Here is a 22,188-nt window from a genome sequence, read left to right as displayed (position 1 = left end):
GTTTTCCATCTCTCAGGCTGGGGGGGTCAAACAGTACGCCCCTCAGACAGGGTTCGCAATTTGGGAGTCCTCCTGGACCCACAGCTGACTTTTGAACACCACTTGTCGGCTGTGACCAGGGGGGCATTTGCTCAGGTTCGCCTGGTGCACCAGTTGCGTCCCTACCTGAACCGGGAGGCCCTCACAACAGTCACTCGTGCCCTTGTGACCTCTAGACTGGACTACTGCAACGTGCTCTACATGGGGCAGCCCTTGAAGAGCATTCGGAGACTTCAGCTTGTCCAGAATGCAGCCACGCGAGCGATCATGGGTGCACCTCGGTTCACCCACGTAACACCTATCCTCCGCGAGCTGCACTGGCTGCCTATTGGTCTTCGGATACGCTTCAAGGCGCTAGTCGTCACTTATAAAGCCCTTCATGGTATTGAACCTGGGTACTTGAGAGACCGCCTGCTGCCAATTACCTCCAATAGACCGATCAGATACCACAGATTAGGCCTCCTCTGAATTCCATCCGCCGGCCAATGCCGACTGGCGACTACCCGGAGGAGAGCCTTCTCTGTGGCTGCTCTGACCCTCTGGAACGAGCTCCCCATGGGGATTCGAACCCTCACCACCCTCCAGGCCTTCCGCAAAGCCCTTAAACCCTGGCTGTTCCGACAGGCCTGGGGCTAAAGAGCTTTTGCCCCCCCCCCCTCGAATGGTATGGTTGTCGCGTGCTTTTAAATTGTGTATTGTTATGTTCATCTTTTTTATCCCTTGTCTGTACCCCCTTCCCTGACTTGGATTGTGAACCGCCCTGGTCCCCTTCAGGGAAAAGGGCGGCATATAAATGCAATAAATTCCAATTCCAAAATGACCCTGCAGCAGCCAATGATAGAGTTCTTCCTCATCTCCTCTTTGGCTATATGCATGCAAATCAAAAGTCATCTCAAATAATGAATAAATATAACATTAAATGACCATAATCAAGATATACCAATGTTGGCATACACTATGAAGCTGGACCTCAAGGGTCAAGTGGGTCTGCTGCTTACGTACCTGCCTCCCAACTGCGTTGCAGCAGCCCTCCCCTCGCTCCTCGAGTCAGTAGTCGAGCTGGCAGCTGAGTTCCCTAGACTCATAGTTCTGGGGGACTTCAACTTGCCTTCGCTCGGTGAACGCTCTGACGGAGCGCAGGAGTTCATGACTTCCATGACAGCCATGGGCTTGACTCAGGTAATTCGAGGCCCAACCCACTCAGCGGGTCACACGCTCGACCTCGTATTCCTCTCGGAGCAGTGGAGTTACGATCTTGGTCTGAGGGGTAATGAGATCATACCCCTGTCGTGGTCAGACCACTGCCTACTGAGGCTAGACTTCCGGAGGCCAAACCCCCACCGTAGGGAGGAGGAACCGACCAGGTGGTTCCGCCCCAAGCGACTGATGGACCCCATTAGGTTCCAGACGGAGCTTGGGGTTATTCCAGATACTCTCGCCCACAGTTCGGTTGAGACCCTTGTCGCTGCCTGGCACTCGGCAGCTTCGGGGTCTCTAAACCGGATTGCGCCACTACGGCCCCTCCGGGTCAGCGGCCCCCGGAGGCCTCCTTGGTTTACCGAGGAGCTCCGGGAGATAAAGCGCCGGAGGAGACGCCTAGAGCACCTGTGGAGATTAGACAGGTCCGAATTGAACCGGGCACTTGTAACAGCATGCACCAAGGAGTATACTCGCGCTCTAAGATCGGCAAAAAGAACATACATTGCCTCCTTGGTAGCGTCCGCCGAGTCCCGCCCAGCCGCCCTGTTTAGGATAACCCGCTCCCTCCTAAATAGGAGGGAGACGGGGGACCCCTTACAGGGTAAGGCTGAGGAGTATGTTCAGTTCTTGGCGGACAAAGTTGCCCGGTTTCGAGCGGACCTGGACTCCACTCTTGCAGAGCCAGCTGAGACACAGGGGAAAGACTTGGCAAACCATCTCTGGGTTGAGTTTCAGGAAGTTGCCTCTGGGGATGTGGACAAGGCTATGCGAGCTGTGAGTACCTCCACTTGTGTACTGGACCCGTGTCCCTCCTGGCTGGTTGCCAACAGCAGTGAGGTGACACGAGGCTGGATCCAAGCGGTTGCTGTGGCATCTCTTCGGGAGGGGCATTTTCCCACCGAGCTTAAGGCAGCGGTGGTGAGACCCCTTCTGAAGAAACCATCCCTGGATCCAGCTATTCTTAATAACTACCGTCCAGTCTCCAACCTTCCCTATGTGGGGAAGGTTGTTGAGAAAGTGGTGGCCCTCCAGCTTCAGCGTACCTTGGAGGAAGCAAACTATCTTGACCCCTTCCAGTCCGGCTTCCGACCAGGTTACAGCACAGAAACCGCTTTGGTCGCATTGACCGATGATCTCTGGAGAGCTAGGGATGGAGGCTTTGTGTCCATCCTGGTTCTCCTTGACCTCTCAGCGGCTTTCGATACCATCGACCATGGTATCCTTCTGCGACGACTGCGGGAGGTGGGAGTGGGCGGCACTGTTTTGCAGTGGTTCTCCTCCTACCTCTCGGACAGGTCGCAGTCGGTGTTGGTGGGTGGGCAGAGATCGTCCCCGAGGCCCCTAACATGTGGGGTGCCACAGGGGTCGGTCTTGTCCCCCCTCCTATTCAACATATACATGAAACCGCTGGGCGAGATCATTCGGAGGCACGGGATAAAGTATCACCAATATGCGGACGATACTCAATTGTATCTGTCCGCCCCGTGCCAACTCAATGAAGCGGTGGACGTGATGGAACAGGGTCTGGAAGCTGTTAAAGACTGGATGAGAGCAAACAAACTGGTGCTCAACCCAGACAAGACCGAGTGGCTGTTGTGTTTTCCTCCCAATAATTTGACCACCGTACCATCAATCAGGCTGGGGGGACAAAATTTATACCCCTCAGATAGGGTCCGCAACTTGGGAGTCCTCCTGGATCCACAGCTGAGTTTTGATCACCATCTATCGGCTGTGACCAGGGGGGCATTTGCCCAGGTTCGCCTGGTGCGCCAGTTGCGGCCCTACCTGAATCGGGAGGCTCTCACGACAGTCACTCGAGCCCTTGTGATCTCTAAGCTGGAATACTGCAACGTGCTCTACATGGGGCTGCCCTTGAAGAGCACCCGGAGACTTCAGCTAGTACAGAACGCGGCCGCGCGAGTGATTGTGGGCGCACCTCGGTTCGCCCACATAACACCTATCCTCCGCGAGCTGCGCTGGCTGCCTGTGGATCTCCGGGTGCAATTCAAGGTCTTACTTACCACCTATAAAGCGCTCCATAGTAGTGGATCTGACTATTTGAGAGACCGCCTTCTGCCAATAACCTCCCTGCGTCCCATCAGATCGCATAGAGCGGGCCTCCTCCGTATTCCATCCGCCAGTCAGTGCCGACTGGCGACTACCCGGAGGAGAGCCTTCTCAGTTGCTGCTCCGACGCTATGGAACAATCTCCCCGTGGAGATTCGTACCCTGACCACAGTCCAGGCCTTCCGTACAGCCCTCAAGATCTGGCTAGCCCGTCAGGCCTGGGGATAAACTCTTCCGCCCCTCCCGAATGCTGAGAGAATGTTGTGTTTTTAGTATTTTTTAGTCATTGCACATTTCTTTTTATGTTTTGTCTTCACTCCCCTTCCTTTATTATTGTAAGCCGCCCTGAGTCCCCTCAGGGAAAAGGGCGGCCTATAAATGCTATTAAAATCTACAAAAAATCTACTATTTCCTTGTATTTTTATAAGAATTTATAAACAAGTGAAAATATATTAATTTTAGATCAATTAATTTTGGCTCGGCTTCCTAGATTCCAAGAAACTCTATTTAAAGTTACTAACTTTTCAAAATAAATTATGAGTATTCTGGATAAAATTGTGCATAGGTATATTGATTACAGCCTGGGAAAAAACCTTGGTTTAGCCTTAAAAGCAATTTTCAGAATTTTATCATTATAAACACCACAACTAGAGTAAGTAGGGAAATAAAGCAAACAAGTTTGTTTTAAAATGGACAACCCTTTCAAGCACTGACCCCCATCCCTAAATCCATCACTGGAGGCGGGAGTGGGTAAGAACTCATATACAGACAACCCTCAATTGATGACAACTTGTTCAGTGATTGTTCAAAAATATAACATTGCTAAATGAGGGGAATTTATGACTGGTATGCAAAGTTGCGTGATTGCAATCTGGGTGGTCGGCTTGCAATTTCAATGTTGCAAGCCATGGTCACTTGATCACCATTGGTGATCTTCCCATTCTGCTTCCCACAAGCAACATCAATGGGGAAGCTAGTAGGGAAGGTCACAAGTCACTCCCATAAGTTTCTCCTTGGAGCCCACTACAGAGCATGAGATGTCAAGGATCTTGTATTCTGACATGCTCCCTGCCTGCTAGCTCTCGGTGACTTAGCACTCACCTATGGCCCTTGCCAGCGCACTCACACTCCACAGCTACTGCTTGTGGCTCTCACCAGCTTGCCCATGGTCCAACACCTGCCTGTGGCACACCTTACCCCTCACACTACTTGTTCCAGGGCTCATGTCTCTTCCCACTTAATGACACATGCATTCCTGGTGTTACAATGGCAACTAGAATTGCCATTGCTGAGCATTACTTGCAACCTCATCGCTTAGTGACAGCAATCCTAGCTGCTGTCACAACCTGAGGACTACCTGTAGATTCTTGGATTGTATGAATCCATTAACTCTGGTTTATAAGCTATCACTTATGGTTCAGTATAGCATGTAAACATAAATAACTGAGAACTATTCAGTAACTCAGGGTTAGCGAACTGTGGCTTAGCATGATTTAGATGTTAATCTATATTTCTATTTAGGTCTATAAATTTGATTGGTGTTTTTAGAGTGACAAAGCTTTAACATCTGAGTAAGACCCCATAATGCATTTGTTCTTCATTTTCTAAAGTATAATCTATTTAACTGGTGAATAAATCAAGCATCTAAGACACCCATATAAGTCATGATAATTTTAGGAGAGCTAATAAAGATAATATTTCTTTCTCTGAAAAGATAATAACAATATATGGTTGTACAGTACATTATTACATGGAGATACATACAGAATTGCATATCTAGTTCAAATAAAACCTTCCAATTTGTTACTCACAAGCTGATTTATTAGTTCATTTAAACTTTTCTGCCCCCGGACCAAGACATTGGGTATTGTGATCAATTAGAAAATAACCATTTATACAGGAACTGTTCTGAAAATGGAGGAAATTATTTCCAGTTATTCTCCAGCTCAAAGGAGACCTGTCAGCTATATTGGTAATTTTACATGTCCAATTAGCTTGGTAGATTCCCCAGAAACAAATGAGGCTGTGATAGTCTATTAGCACACATGTTGGAGTTGTTAACCATTTCGCATAATGAGAACATGCTTTAGAAAAATGCATTGTGGCAGGATCCAATGCATTGTGCATCCAATTCCCAGAGACTTTAAAATCATGTTTCTATGCTTTAATTTCTAGTGAGGTAGAAATGGGGAAATAATCTTATTAGCAGATTTCATTTTAATTAAATATATGTGTAAATGAAATGAAATGAAATCACATTTAGTTCTTGTTTCAGCTCCATCCTCTAATTTTAGGGAGCTGCCTCCATCAAAATCCCTGTCAACTCAGGTATGGGTATCCTAGGCCCAGAAAAGTTGCTCTGGTGGCAACTCCACTTGAAGGTGAAAAAATATTGATTGCTAGGTTATACTTCTCTTTTCAGCCTTTTCAAATAAAGGAAATTTGTGGGCACATAAATATATGCTATTCTACAATGATCTTCTACATAGCCACCAATAGAATTGCAATGCAAAGAACAATCTTTTGAGAGGAGGATACTTCAAGTGGGTTTTGGACTCTTGGTAACTGGCTGGATAAGTCCCTGCAGTTTTCTTGATGGTTTGGCATTCCCCCTTTCCTAGGCCTGAGAGAAAGTGACTGGCCAATGTCACCCAGCTGGCTTCATGTCTAAGACGAGACTAAAACTCACCATCTCCCACTTTCTAGCCTGGTACCTTAACCACTACACCTGTGATGGTGAACCTATGGGATGTGTGCCACAGGTGGCATGCAGAGCCCTCTCTGTGGGCACGCAAGCTGTCGCCCCAGGTCAGCTCCACTGCGCATGCCTCCCGCCAGCCAGCTGAATTTTGGGTATCTGCCGCGCATGTGTAACCTTGTATCCCATTTTTGGTCCCAGGGGGCTGCAGGAAGGCCTACTAGGCCCAAAATGGGGCACTGGGGTGCGGTGTGCCCCCCCGGTTCATTTTTGGTCCAAGGAGGCTGCAGGGAGGCCTAGTAGGCTCAAAACGGGACATGGGGGGCTTGCACATTGCATTATGGGTGCAGGCAGTTTTGGCATGCAACAACAAAAAGGTTAGCCATCACTGCACTACACCAAACTGGCTCTCCTGAATGATGACTAACTTTAATAAAATCAGTATTTGCTCCTTTTAATAGTTTTAAGTACGTGTGACCAAAATATTATCTAGTTCAATGAGGCAGACTGGTGTTACTCATAAAGAAATAAATTCTGAGTTAAATATTTATATATATTTTTCTTTGTTCCAATTGGTTTAAATTGATTACATACAGTTATTTCATTTGACACAGTTGAAAAGAATAGACGTGATAGTACTGCTATTTTGAAATAAGTTGATTTGTTCCCTTATTTTGAAACGATTAAACATTCAACTATATTAGACCATAATTTCTGTAAAATTCAATGGAATATTAGGCACATTTATGGCATACATAATACATCCTTTATGTATTAAATATGAATGAATTTTCAGTTTTCCCCTGAATATTCTAGTGATAGCTAGATAGTATTTGCTAGACACTGGAAAATATATAGAAAACAAGCTAAAAGGCAAAGACAGTTGAGTGTTAATGAAATGCTATTCTTAAAATCTTTTCAGATGAATAAAATTAATGAAATATAGATATCACTATTGCATTATATAAAAATAGAATATTGGATTCTTACATTCTTAAAATGGATTCAGGTGAATAATCTATGTGTTTAGATATTAAATATTAGTGTCTAACATTTAATATATGGAAATACATATTCATAATTATGTCTAACAGTATTTAAATCTTTAAAAAAGCAACAGAACATCTTATATTTCAAATTCTGAAACAAATAAATGGCCAGGAGATAAAACATATCCTGGCAATACATGTCAAAAACATCCGTTTCTGAATCAATGGACAAAATAAGAATAACATAGCTTGAGCCAAAGGAATTTTAAAAAAAAATCAGTTTGAAAGAAAAACCTTGCAGCTATGACCATTTAAGCTCCCGGTGGTACAACTATGCTGAATAATGATATACCAAGCAATGTTCCCAGAATATGTTAATGAGGTCATTACACCATAAAATCTCTATTTCCATTAATTTAATTCTCTCTGTGGAAATACTCTAGTGGGGCAGGCAGGCAGGCAGAGACAGACAGACAGCCTGATTCCAAGCATTTAATATATTTTGACATTAACCCTTTTTCTATTCTTCCTAGTGTTTTTATGCTTTCCCCTCCAGATTAACCAAGTGTTAATCCATTAGTTGCAACAGGAATTGACTGACTGGCTTGTTGCCTGAGCTTGACAGCAGGGGCTGAGGGACAGTGACTGGCCCAAAGTCACCTAGGCAGCTTTCATGCCTAAGGCAGAATTAGAATGCAGGGTCTCCTGGTTTCTAGCCTGGTGCCTTAATCACTAAACCAAACTCACTTATAAACCTCACTAGTATAGCAACTTAGTTTAATTTTGGCTTAATTGGAAGAGTCTAAATTATAATTGTACCATGTTTCTATACTGTTTCTTATAAGTGTGTCATTATAATGAAATAAATAACAAAAAAAACATTCAAAGGATGAGGTGAAATGAAAACAAGAACAGGTTTTTTTTTTTTTAAAGCAAAACCTTGGAAAAGTGTCATTATGGCACCTGTAGGATATGGCAGGGATGGCTGGGGAATGCAGGGTGGCCCAAAAGGCACAGAAGGGGATGGGGTAAATGAGGGGTAGTGTTGAATTGGAGATGTGCATAGCAGTAGAGGAGAAGCATGAGGTTCTCACCTAATGACTGCCACCAGGTCTATCAGAAGTGCTTTGCTTAAGTGATGAAATTGCCATCCCAATTATAACTGAGGATAAACCTGTATAATTTATTGGTTAACTTATTGGTTAAAATTACATGGTAGATTGTTCTGGTTAGGATTAGGCAATTCCTAAGCCTCCTATCCTATGCCAAATATATATATATAAATATAAAAATAAATATATATATTCTACAATGGAATCAGGAGAAATTTATAATATAAATTTATTTAACAAGATGTTATACAGATAATGTAGCAGATGACCAGGTTGAGTCCAAGGGAGGGGTCAAATACATCATTGTGGGTGTGCACGAGTCCCTGTACACCCACAAGAGGTCTAAGTCCATTCCATTTCGAATACCTTCTGAATACCTGCTCAATTCCCGGGACCATTACTAACTCCAATTTTTGTAAAGAGCTTAAGTTTGCAATAAATCTTTTTATTCATTTGAACTGCGAGTCTCCTGATTTCTCTGGCGCTTGATGTTAATTGTAAAGGGGGTCACTATATATGACCAAGTCCAATTTTATGATTTTTGTAGCAGTCATTAAGCAAACATTGTAGTCATTAAGCAAACTTATCATTTGTTATGGGCATTTTTTAAAACCAGAAATTGGAAGTAATAGTTTCTGGCAAAAAAATGATAAATTGCTGTCATGGGATTGCAAATATCTGTAAATGTGGGCTGGTTGCCCAATGCCCAAAATGCAGTCATGTGCCTGGGGCTGGGGAGCGATGTGAGAACTTTGAATCCCAGCCCTAAGTAGTTTTTTCGGGGTCCATCAGAATTTTGAATGGTCATAAGTCAAGGATTACCTATAGTCAGGGATGGGCTGCTACGGGTTTGCCTGGGTTCAGGAGAACCCGTAGCTAACGTTATGGCCAGTTTGGAGAACCTCTAAACCCCACCCCTTGGTGTCCCACCTCACTCTTTAGATTTCAAACATACTGTAAATTAAATGGAGAGAGGGTCTCTGCTTTTTGTAATCAAACCCCTTTGCATCTTTTGTTTATTCTACCACTAATATTTCAGAGCAGTTGAAACTGGAGGTTCTCTACCATCTCTTAGGAAAGCACCCCATATGTCAGCAGAGTTGCCTCCTGAAAAGGATGCATTTGATTTTATTATCTGAATTCTCAGCTGAGGGCCAATGTTTTATTACAGCTTATTTAACTCAGGCTTTCCAAGGCGAGCTATTTGATTGAGTCAAAGAAGACAGATTACTTTCACATTCACTGCAATCATTTGCTGAAGCTAGAAATGTTACAGAATGATAGATGAAGAAATTTTCACAGGGCTAAACTAGCAATATTAGTCCTTAGGGAAAAGTTTCTTCCTTATTTGAGGCTTCATCTCTAAACCATCTCTTTTGGCAGACATCAGGTTTGCAAATACAGTCCTAAAGTTTTCAGGGGCTTGTAATAATTTTGAGCAAGGTCCTACTGATTCCTTTCCTGTTTACTTCACAGCAATAATATCCCAGAGTTTTCACGTACCTTTGTAATGTAAATTACAAAAATATAATAAATACTAAAGATCAATATAAATATAACATCAATAAAAATATATGGTGAGAACTTTGATACAGAATGGAGAAGAGAGGACTGAATACCACCCTGTCACATGATCATCCAGATATAAAGATTGTAGCTGTGGATGATACGCTGAGCCTGAGAAAGAACAAAGAGAAGAACCAGATATGCTGTTACATCTTCAGAATCTCTCACAGGAAAAGGGAAGCTGAAATGAGCTAAGTAACTGACAGAAGCAGATGAATTTAGAGGGAAAGGGTGTGTGTGTGTGTGTGAATAAAATTGCTAGCAACCAGATATAGGTAGTCTTGGACTGCTGAAGAGATGCTGGTTCCAAAATGGTTGAAGATACCAAACAGGAAGATGAAGTAGCATGGGATCAAGTAGCACGACAGAGATTTCCAAAAGGAAAAGGGGATCTGAAGAAAAGAGATGATCATGATTATGCTAGCAATTAGAGATTGCCAGACAATCTAAAGATCTTGATTAACTCTATGGGGAATTCAACACAGCAACAGCTCAAGATAGATACACAGTGTAATACTAATTGGGCCATCAAACCATTTTGTACATACATTCTCCTTTGAGTATAGAAGGTGGTGGTGGGGAGAAGACTGAAACCTGAATGTTTAACTGAATACTGCTTGCATAGTTATTTAGAGAATTGGTCTCTTAGAGCAAATACTTTTCTATCCTTTGTTATGATTCTTCCCCACAAAAATAAACAAACAAAGAAATGATATGGCATGATTCTCTTGAAGGTCTTATGTCTCATCTAATTCCTACATGGGCCAGTGACTGCTTTCAAAATTCAGCAGAGAAAAGAGAATCAATCACCAGCAATTTGGGGCTCCTTTTTTTGTTTTCATCCAAGAAAAGCAACTACTTTTGGTTGCATTACTGCCATTCCACTGCTATATATGCACAGTAGTATGATTGTTAAGAATCATAATCTGTGTATTATTTTCCTTTTCTCTTGCCATCTCTTTTCTTTGTGTGTAGAGTTCCTTCAGACTGTAATCCTGAAGACTAGGAATGCTTTTCTTATTAAGGCCTCCAATGCTCAGGCTGCTGAATATAAATGCTCTAAATTCACAAAACACACATCAAGAACAGCATACTAAAAACCTGTGGATACTTTCTTCATGAGGCAAATTTCCAGTTTAAAAGAGACGGAATCTTTATGGATATGGTAGCCTGGATGGGTCTTCACAGACCTTCATATATTAAAATGTTTCTTTTCTATTTAACTGAGTGGCGTATTGAGAAGGCCAATACTTTTATTGGGGGGGTGGGGGGGAAGGACCTTTGAAAACTTGTAGGAATTCAGAATTAGAGAAATGTGGACAGAATATATTTTTGATTGGCTTACTTATACATCTCAGGTACTGACTGGCATATATGCCAGACAGTAGGCATATATGACATAATTCTTCACTACAGACAGGAAAATACCTGTATTGATTGCACATGCTTAAACATTTAACAGCAACCTCATTTAGCAATTTGGACATGGCATAGTTACAGTGAATTCCTACAGCAGAATGTTTCCTTTAGGCTTGTTTGTCTATAGGTAAGTTTAACGATGGCTATAAAAATCCCTGCATTGCCATCTGGAAAGTTCCTACCCTGGTCGATTATTTTATGAAGAATTCCTCACAATTGGGATTCATTACGAAAGTTCTGCTTCGTGATCCAATCAAGAGGTGGGCTGCACTTACGTTCACAAGCGGTTTGCTGGTTGTGAGTGCGCTAGCACTAGCTTTGTTCGCAGGCATCCCTTTGGGAATGAAACAGAACTTCAAAGAAGCAGGTAATCCACTCAGGCAGCTCCATTGAGTAAAGCAGGAGCAGAGTGAAACTCAACTGGGCAGCGAGGGTGGAGGGAACAAGCCAGAAAGTTTGTTATAAATGGATAGCTTAGCACAAGGGCGGGTAGGGGGTCCCAGTCAACCTAAGGGTTCGCCTGAATCCAGGTGACCACGCAGCAGTCCACCACTGATCCAATCCCACCTAACAAAAAAAAGTTGAGTGTATCACCTTGCTGTAATTGTCGCATTTCAAACCTATTAAGCCCCCGCACCCCCATAAAAATAACTCATGGATGCTATTTCTCATAAAGTGGTGCAATTTTTGCATTTTTAAAAGCAACCGGCTAATTCTCTTCCATCCTTTTCTCTGGTTTCTAAGTTTCAAGGTTCTTGGATTTTTAGCATAGTGAAGTGAGAGAAACTACTTTTATCACTGGGGAACTCATTTTCAAAAAGACCAATGTGTGATTGATGAGGTTGATATTACTTTGAAATGGAGATACTTTCTCTGGAAGACAGAGGCCCTAATGTGACAGGAGGTTTCACATTTCAAGAGATGAGCTTGAGACCCGCCAGGAGTTTTCAAACACCCAAGTAAAGGGGGAAAAGGGGCCTCAGATTTTAGAAACAATAGAAAAGCCAAAGGACCTACTGTCAACCTCTAAAACCATATTTGGAGACAACCAAAGAACAAAAATAAGATATAAAGAAGGGAAAAGAATTTAATCAATAAAACAAAACAATATTTTGAAAAGAGAAAGAAAATGGGAATCAAGAATGACAGCAGGGAAAAGATAGTTTTCAACTAGAACAGTTTGTTTGTGGGAAGTAAGAGTTCTTTATGAGAAAAAGAAATTAAAAATTCCAAATAATAAAGAGAATCTGAGGCAATGAATAATATATAATACCTTGAGTCATTGGTTCATCATATAGTTCAGTTTTGTACTGATACATTAAGTTGTGAATATACCTGACAGCATACCTGTTACAACTCTAGATAGGAATCCAGCTGATTTCAAGAGGAAGGAAACTTTTCCTTCCACAGTCAGCACAGGAATGCAATTTAAATTTTTTTTTTCCCCATTAGAAAAATCTTGATGACTGTCAGTTTTCTTTATAAGGTTCATTTATTCTTGAGTACTGTATAAGAATAGACTGCCAAGCGAATTCCAGTTTGAAATATACCAATTTACACTAAAGCCATGGAAGGTACTTTTTTCTACTTTATGTAATTTCTTCTACATAGGAATTCTTTTTTCACATATAGAAATTTATAATACATAGAAATATAGGAAAGAGGAAAATAGATTCATGAGCTGATTGCTCGAAACAACTGCCTTTTGCTCATTAGAGTACTGAAGACACAGAAATGTCATTTGAATATAAAGGTAAAGGTTCCCCTCGCACATATGTGCTAGTCGTTCCTGACTCTAGGGGGAGGTGCTCATCTCTGTTTCAAAGCCAAAGGGCCAGCGCTGTCCAAAGAAATCTCCGTGGTCCTGTGGCCGGCATGACTAAACGCCGAAAGTGCACAGAACGCTGTTACCTTCCTACCAAAGTGGTCCCTATTTTTCTACTTGCATTTTTACATGCTTTCAAACTGCTAGGTTGGCAGAAGCTGGGACAAGTAAGGGGAACTTACTCCGTTATGAGACACTAGGGATTTGAACCACCGACCTTTCTGATTGACAAGCTCAGCGTCTTAGCCCTTTTGGTGCCCCACCTCAGTCTTTATCATACTGCATATAGATAGTAATATTTATCTCATTTTCTATATCCTCAAGTCTAAATTAACAAAAAATTGAATGTAACAAAGTTTATCATTACAAACAAAATGTAAAAAAAAATTGTTTCTGTAGCCCTTGAAACCTAGAAGTCACATTAATCTTATCGGGAATCCAATGGACAATTTTTCAACCTTAAGACTAGCACTGATGATGTTACCTAATTTGGGCAGTGAAACATCTGCAAGAAAACAAGCAAGCTCAGAGAACACCAAGGACCCCTCATGTCAACTTTGAGCTACAAATATTCTCCTTTATTACAACCTTATATTTTAATATGCTTTACAGGTTGAACGTTTTATTTAGTGGAACCACAGCTGTTCCACTATAGATTTTCATCCACTAGTGTTTCATTTGTATTTAGACTCCTTTAAAACAAATAGGGCCCTGATTAAAATGTTAACTTTTTCACCCCATTGATTGTATAAGTAACGGTTCTAGAGTTAACAACTATCCTAAAGACATCTATACTATGAACCAAAAAGAGGTATTCATGTGACCTGCATATTAAACTATAGTTTGCTTTAAGCATGGTTTGTTAAATACACAAGTTTTTTGGCCCATCTACTTTTAGTATTTCTATCTTTGTATCTTTGGATATGTTAAAAGCTAGGGCAGAACACAAAACCAAACCAGGAAATAAGCCTGCCTACACATGATTGTAAGTCACATTTGAAAACACTAAGACAAAAATAAAACAGGTTTTTCAAACTCTGCCAGGCTACCCATGGCTTATTTACTGATCTCTCTTAGCAAATCATGCTAAATAAGAAAGAAGTCAAAATGAAGCATAATGCAGGGAATATGCTATCTGTCCAATGTTAGTATGAATTTTACTTCATCTCTTTTCATAAAATCTAATAGGATAAAACAACTTGTTGCACCACACAATACAGTTATACACAGCAAATAACATAGAGAAGAAAGATAGGAGGAAAGGATGTGGAGTATGGGCATTAGGCTAGCAAGCATATCTTACTGGGTTTTTACACTTACTGTTAGTGCAGCCAGCCTCATCAATTCCACTTTCACAGTCTTTTTCTCCATCACATTTCCAAGATGCAGGAATGCATTTATTGCTGGAGTCTCCACAGCTAATTTTTTCAGCTAGACATACTTGTTTGGCTACAAAAACAAACAAACAGAACACAGTTAAAGTTACCCAGGCCAAGAATATATTGTATCACATCCAGCACTGCTTTGACTTTAAGACATTATTTATAACAGTTCTGAAATGACAGTTGGTCTTATCTGAACTGTTGTTTTAGGGTTTTTTGCAGGATTAGCCAGGATTGGGTATTGTGATGTCCAATTGGTCTCGAGACAGAGTTAATTTGAAGCCACGCCTCTGTGCTCCTTGCTTCTGGTTCCCAGTTTGAACGAGTCAAGACCACTGCAAAACACCTGAAAACAAGTAATAAGGGAACACACCCTCCCCCCTGAACTCCCCCAACCCTTGGACCAACGCTAGGGCAGGAACCTGGTTAATCCTGCAAAACCTCCTAAAACAACAGTTCAGGTAAGATCAACTGTCATTTTCCAGAGGAATTTTGCAGGATTAGCCAGGATTGGGACATAACCCAAGTTAACGTCCCTCAGGGGGGGCACTATTGGTCCTGGGCTCCTCATGCGCTACCACCTGTTGTAACACCCTACGACCAAATGCTGCATCAGTCGATGCAAACGTGTCTAACCTGTAGTGCCTGATAAAGGGAGATGGGGATGCCCACGTAGCTGCCCTGAAAATCTCCACGATAGGCGCCTGTGTGACCCAGGCTGCCGAGGTAGCTGCACTCCTGGTGGATTGTGCTGTGATGCCCTGGGGCACCGGAAGGTGTTGCAGTGTTTGGTCGTAGGGTGTTACAACAGGTGGTAGCGCATGAGGAGCCCAGGACCAATAGTGCCCCCCCCTGAGGGACGTTAACTTGGGTTATGTCCCAATCCTGGCTAATACTGCAAAATTCCTCTGGAAAATGACAGTTGATCTTACCTGAACTGTTGTTTTAGGAGGTTTTGCAGGATTAACCAGGTTCCTGCCCTAGCGTTGGTCCAAGGGTTGGGGAAGTTCAGGGGGGAGGGTGTGTTCCCTTATTACTTGTTTTCAGGTGTTATGCAGTGGTCTTGACTCATTCAAACTGGGAACCAGAAGCAAGGAGCACAGAGGCGTGGCTTCAAATTAACTCTGTCTCGAGGCCAATTGGGCATCACAATACCCAATCCTGGCTAATCCTGTAAAATTCCTCCGGAAAAGAAATGGGATTTCTTTTTCTCCCTCATATCTCTGAAAGCACCAAATAAAGTTACAGAAAATAAATTTATCCAAGATATTATGCAACACAAATAGTGCAATCTGCATGGATTCAGTTTTGTTTCATGGAGGAACTATTTATAAATTAGAAAATAATGCTGCTTAAACTCACTGACCCACATACAACTGGAATAAAAAAATCACAAAATGTATTTCTTACTTTTTTTTCAGAGAGAGGAAGATAATTTAGGGAAGCTGCTTATTTGATCAATTCATTGAAATTGACTTTCTGTGTAGCAGTTTTATGGTGAAATATTTACTCTTGCTTGCATGTGTGCTGTCAATAAACACTCTTGATAATATAATAATTTCTTTGATGGCCCTACTACTGGAGAACCCATCCTTTTTTAAAAAAAAGAAATTTTAGAAACTCTACAGAATACATGAACAGAGCTAAACTTTTGTTTGGACTGCATCATCTGGGAATATAAATATACCCCCTCCCACCAGGGGTTGTGTGTGTTCTTTTTTCTGTGGAGAAGAATACAAAATTTAGAAAACAAAATGGAAATATACCCAAAATTGCCTTGGAATGCCTTACATTCTTTTACAATTTATAAATAAATAATGTAAGACAATATTAATAATGTAAGAAATACAAAGTGTAGTGTTTGACATGGTGAACAAATTTATGGAGGATGTTTACTTAATACATATTTTAGAGCACTGATAAGGATAACTCTGAAGCCAATGACTATTTACAAACAATAATCTAATAAGTTTTCTTGGAAGTAAGCCCAGCTTATTTTAATAGAACTCAGGAAAGCTAATAATTACTGCAGTTTCAGATGCAGAAATGCCTTAATTTTGTATATGCAAAATTTTGAAAATTCCTAATACTGGAGAGTAATATTTAATATTTCTACAATTATCCCAACTGTCCACTAGTTGCATTCTCTTTTTCAGGTATTCATTTTTATGTTTGGGATAATTAAATAGGTAGAAACATATATTACCAACTTAAATCTGATCAGCTACTATAAAGATGGCACCACTAATGTTTTATATTAGAATAGAATACTTTGGTCAAGTGTGATTAGACAAACAAGGAATTTGTCTCCGATGCATATGCTCTCAATGTACATGCACAACAGAAAAGTAGTAACAATCATAATATCAAAGTAATAATAGTCATAATAATAATGATACCAGTAAGAGAAGGTAGTAGAACAGATGAGGATAAAAATAATACAGCCATAATTCATAGATAAATTGACAGGTGGGAATTAGGTGTTCAGCAGAGTGATGGTATGAGGAAAAAAACAGTCTCTGTGTCTAGTTGTTTGGGCATGCAATGCCCTATAGCAATGCCCAAGGGGAGGAGATGAAACATTTATGTCCGTGATGTAAGAGGTCCGTACATATTTTCTTAGACTTCTTTCTGACTCATGCAGTATACAGGTCTGTGGTATTGAATGTATTGTATATTATCTATGTATATATATAAAAGCCAAATACCATTCACTCATCATGAAATCTTCAGAACCATGAAGCCTACAAACCTGACATTTCGTACATATGTTCCTCTTGGTTCTAGGTACTCGCTAAGAAAGGATTTTTCGAAATGACTATCAGATCATTAGTATTTCTTATACAGCAATGAACATGCTCTGATGCTAAGGAGTTAGACATTCTACTCCCCCTTCCCACCTGAAAAGAACTCTGTTCCAACTGCCAGTTATCTCACATTCCGTTACCTTAGTTCAAACTGGCAGACATTGCACTCCTTCACTCAGGAGTGGTCTGGGGCTCCTTACAGTACTAAACGTTGGTACGTCACCAAAATGTCTACGCCTTCCACCTATGCAACTGCTTCTGGACTCAAGGAGGCGAGAGCGATATACCTTTATGTATTTTGATATGTATGATATTCCTTACCGAGCACCACTGAGCCCAACAGATTGAACCAGAGTGAACTAGATTTCTCCTGCATTGCCCGATTATATAGTTTCGTTGCGAAGCACGGGTATCCAGCTAGTATATGTATATAGTAGATGGGTATATTGATAACATTCTAACTAGTCCCTCCAGCTATAAATGTGTTTCCTTTAGTTTAACAACAGGGGGAAGGTCTTCAACGACATCTCTGGACTGACTTTCAACCTGTTGCTCCTGATGAAGTGGACAAGGCCGAGCAGTGAGTGCTGCCACGTGTGTACTGGACCCGTGCCCCTGCTGACTGGTTGCGAACAGCAAGGAGGTGACATGGAGCTGGATCCAAGCGATGGTGAATGCTTCTCTTCGGAAGGGCTTCTTCCCACCGGCATTGAAGATAGCGGTGGTGAGACACCTCCTGAAGAAGCCATCGCTGGATCCAGCCAGTTTGAACAACTACCAACCAGTCTCCAACCTCCCCTTCATTGGGAAGGTTGTTGAGAAAGTGGTAGCCTCTCAACTCCGATGGTCCTTGGATGAAGCCGATTATCTAGACTCCTTTCAGTCTGGATTCAGGCCTGGCTACAGCATGGAAACCGCTTTGGTCGCACTGACCGATGATCTCTGGAGAGCCAGGGATGGAGGTCATCCCTCCATCCTAGTGCTTCTTGACCTCTCAGCAGCCTTCGATACCATCGACCATGGTATCCTTCTGCGACGGTTACGAGAGGTGGGGGTGGGAGGCACCGTTTTTCTGTGGTTCTCCTCCTACCTCTCGGACAGGTCGCAGTCGGTGTTGGTTGCGGGGGAGAGGTCGACCCCTAGGCCCCTGAAATATGGGGTTCCTCAGGGTTCGGTCCTATCCCCCCCTCCTGTTTAATATCTACATGAAGCCACTGGGTGAGATCATTCGATGGCACGGGATAAAGTACCATCAATACGTGGACGATACACAGTTGTATCTGTCCGCCCCGTGCCAACTCAGTGAAGCGGTTGACATGATGTGCCAGTGCCTGGAGGCTGTCAGGGTCTGGATGGGGGTTAACAAGCTTGTGCTCAATCCAGACAAGACCGAGTGGCTGTTGTGTTTTCCTCCCAAGAATTTGGCTAATATTCCATCACTCAGGCTGGGGGGTGAAAATTTACGCCCCTCAGACAGGGCTCGCAACTTGGGAGTCCTCCTGGACCCACAGCTGACCTTAGAACATCATTTGTCGGCTGTGACCAGGGGGGCATTTGCCCAGGTTCGCCTGGTGCACCAGTTGCGTCCCTACCTGAATCGGGAGGCACTCGCAACAGTCACTCATGCCCTCGTGACCTCAAAACTGGACTACTGCAATGCGCTCTACATGGGGCAGCCCTTGAAGAGTATTCGGAGACTTCAACTTGTCCAGAACGCAGCCGCGCGAGCGATTGTGGGTGCACCTCGGTACACCCACGTTACACCTATCCTCCGCGAGCTGCATTGGCTACCGATCAGTCTCCGGATACACTCCAAAGTGCTAGTCGTCACTTATAAAGCCCTTCATGGTATTGGACCTGGGTACTTGAGAGACCGCCTGCTGCCAATTACCTCCCAAAGACCCATTAGATCACACAGGGTTGGCGTCCTCCGGGTTCTGTCTACCAGCCAATGCCACCTGGCTACTACCCGGGGGAGGGCCTTCTCTGTGGCAGCTCCGGCCCTCTGGAACGAACTCCCCGCAGGGATTCAGACGCTCACCTCTCTCCAGGCCTTCCGAAAAGCCGTCAAAACCTGGCTTTGCTGGCAGGCCTGGGGTTGATGAGTTCCCCTCCCCTCTCGACTTGTGTGGTTGTGTGATTCGTGGCTATTTTAACTTTGTTATTGTGTTCTATGTTTCCCTTTCCCTCTTGAGTTGTTCGCCGCCCTGAGTCCCTCCCGGAGAAGGGCGGCATACAAATAAAATAAATCTAAATCTAAATCTAAATCTTTATTTTTATACACATTAGTTTGAAACTTTTCCAAAACAGAATACAGTAAGAGACTGCAACTGAGAAAAATAATAAAATTAAGAGTTCTTCTGACATTATTTGAGAGCAAGTCTGTGAGCAATTGTTCTTCTCAGTTTATATAACAGAAAAAGTATTTTTTACCATCAGAAAAAGCCCAGGGGTAATATGATTTAAACTTGTTATTTTGGAGAACAAGAACAAGTAATGAAAATATAAACAGATTAAGTGAATTATAGTTAGCAGATAAGTTAGGATGTTGGTTAGGAGAATAGCAGGAAAATATACTCTCTTTATAAAAAAGACATGAGATTAATAATTTCAATGAGGCAGATAATTTTTTCTCCAGACTACTGTCTTCCACGCAGCAGGCTTAAATTCTAGGATTTGAATTCTGGGACTAGGAATACAATAATTAGGCTGTGATGCAATAATTGGATGGAAAATATTCATTTATCTGATTTTCATGCTACCTTTCCTCTTTGGTAGGCACTCAGAGTTCCTCACAAATCTTAAAATTGAATGCAAAAAAATAAGAATAAAGGCTAAAATTATGTAATAATGAAAAGCCTGGTGAAAGAGACAAAGATATTTTGTAAACACTGAAAGATTGGGGGATCAAGCATAATGATCTATAGGTTGGAAACAACACAGGACAAAACTCTCTTCTTAGTTGCAATTGAGTGGAGAGGGAAGCATGTGCAAATGGGTCTTTCCTTCATATTTCAACAATACACAAAACTGAATAATTAACTAACAAATAGAAGCTGCCAATAGGCAAGGAGTTAATTTTGGCCTTAAAGTTGCATTTTGAGATACAGAATTAAGGAGAAAAAATACAGTTAACAAATGACAAATCAGTGCAAAAATGTTCTAGGAAACAGGCCATCCATTTGTTAATGTTTCAATTGGAAGCAAATGTTGATCAATATCAACAGCAGGCTGCAAATAAAACTCAGCTGCAGGTGCAAATTGCATCTACTTAATAATTCTTGCTTCCATCACTTAACAACTTGTAGTTTGAGTTTTTTGAACTTAGGATAAAGAAAGAGTTAACCTGATATATGACAGAGAGTGCTGTCAAGGTTTATGTTGGTGCAAAACATAGGGAAAACAGAGTCTTTCAAAAACAGACCATTAGAAAGACTTGGTTAAAATGTCAGACACATCAAGACCAATTTATCACCATGAGGCACAAATGAGGATGGACAACAATGCTTTATTTATACAGAGAAAAGAGCAAAGACAAGCAAGACGATCCATTGACTTGCCACAACCAATGGCCCATTCATTCTTGGTTTCTTTACACCCCAACAGGACAAATTCTTTCATTAAAATTGTTGAGTCTAACTGGCGCCCCATTGCTTGGCTTCCTCTTGTGCTTCTGCTGAGCTTTTCAGGCACAAAAGCATTATATTATATATATATATATATAATTCAAGGGAATGGCTAGATAACAGACATTGACTTTCACATGACCATTTGTCGGGTTCTCACCATACAGGTGCTCTAGGGGCATGCAAAAAAGTAAAAATCAGCCCCTACTTCTTGTGGGAAACCTGCAGATCTTTTCAATCTTTCAATAACAGACTAGACAGTTTCCGAGAGCATGAAACGAGACCTATTTTTGTGGAAATGTTATTTTGAACAAGAAGAACTATCACTGGTTTAAGATTCCCTATTTCTTCAATTTCTTATAAAATATGAAACAGTATACTAAAAAGATCCAAGGTTTCTCACAAATGTTATATGTAAACTGCTAATTCAGCCTCAGGCATTAGCAGCTACATATATAATCTATCCTATTGCTCAACATATGATTCTTCTACCCTTGGGATTGATGAAACTGTGAATAGCGCTTAATTCCTACTGAAATCATGGGATTCCATTTCCAGCTCCCCACTGTTTTCAGAGGCACTGGATTTACAGAATTGTATAATATAAACTTTGAGATTAGTAAGGATTTAAATTCATGAATTAGGCTCATCAATAATCCACATCAAGTTACTAGTGACCTTGCTGGTGCTCATTAATTCATTCAATAGTTGGGCTAGGGAACCTTTTGGGCAATCATGAAACATTAGCATCTCTAAATTCATAAATGCCCAGAAAAGAGTTCTACAAAATGGAGATTTTCCCCTTCCGAGAATAAAAGATTAAACTAAAATCTTCAAGGGATTAGACAACTAATCTCTAAAGAATCAACAAAATACAGAGTAATTCCATTTCGGAAATACCTCATTCATTTTTTAATTCTTTTTAAATACTGCTGAAGTTCAAGCAACTCCTAGCAGTATGTTCTAGAGTGAAATGAACAGAAGGAATCGTTTAATTGTATTCTCAGAAGAACTGAGATAAAAACACTTGTCTTGCGGGCACCAATTATAAAACAAATGGGTTTGTCAAAAATAGATCATGCCAGACCTTATTGCATTCTTTGACAAAGTGACAAAATTAGTGGACCAGAGGAATGCAGTCGATATAGTTTACTTGGACTTCAGTGAACTCATCAAATTTGCAGATGACACCAAGCTGGCAGGAATAGCCAACACTCCAGAAGACAGGCTTAAGATACAGATACAGAAGATCTTGACAAATGTGAACATTGGGCACTATCTAATAAAATGAAATTCAATGGTGAAAAGAGTAAGGTTCTACATTTAGGCAAGAAAAACGAAATGCACAGGTACAGTATAGGTGGTACCTTCCTCAGTAGTAGTAACTGTGAGAGGGATCTTGGAGTCCTAGTGGATAAACATTTAAATATGAGCCAGCAGTGTGCAGCAGCTGGCAAA

General features: G+C 41.7%; 1 protein-coding gene across 2 annotated transcripts in view; it reads right to left on the bottom strand.

Moving 5' to 3' along the window:
• LRP8 (LDL receptor related protein 8) overlaps positions 1-22,188 on the bottom strand; it is a 250,915-nt gene that overhangs the window by 35,498 nt on the left and 193,229 nt on the right. For both annotated transcript variants that reach the window (XM_014069621.2, XM_014069622.2), the window contains exon 4: positions 14,236-14,364. In XM_014069621.2, coding sequence (XP_013925096.2) covers positions 14,236-14,364 — 129 coding nt within the window. The remainder of the gene's footprint in view (positions 1-14,235; positions 14,365-22,188) is intronic.

This window comes from Thamnophis sirtalis, unplaced genomic scaffold (genome assembly GCF_051295495.1).
Source record: "Thamnophis sirtalis isolate CommonGarterSnake01/CBP01778 unplaced genomic scaffold, rThaSir2_p1.2 scaffold_7, whole genome shotgun sequence".
NCBI lineage: Eukaryota > Metazoa > Chordata > Lepidosauria > Squamata > Natricidae > Thamnophis > Thamnophis sirtalis.
The sequence above is the reverse complement of the archived record's forward strand: the minus strand, read 5'-3'. Positions and strand labels throughout refer to the sequence as shown.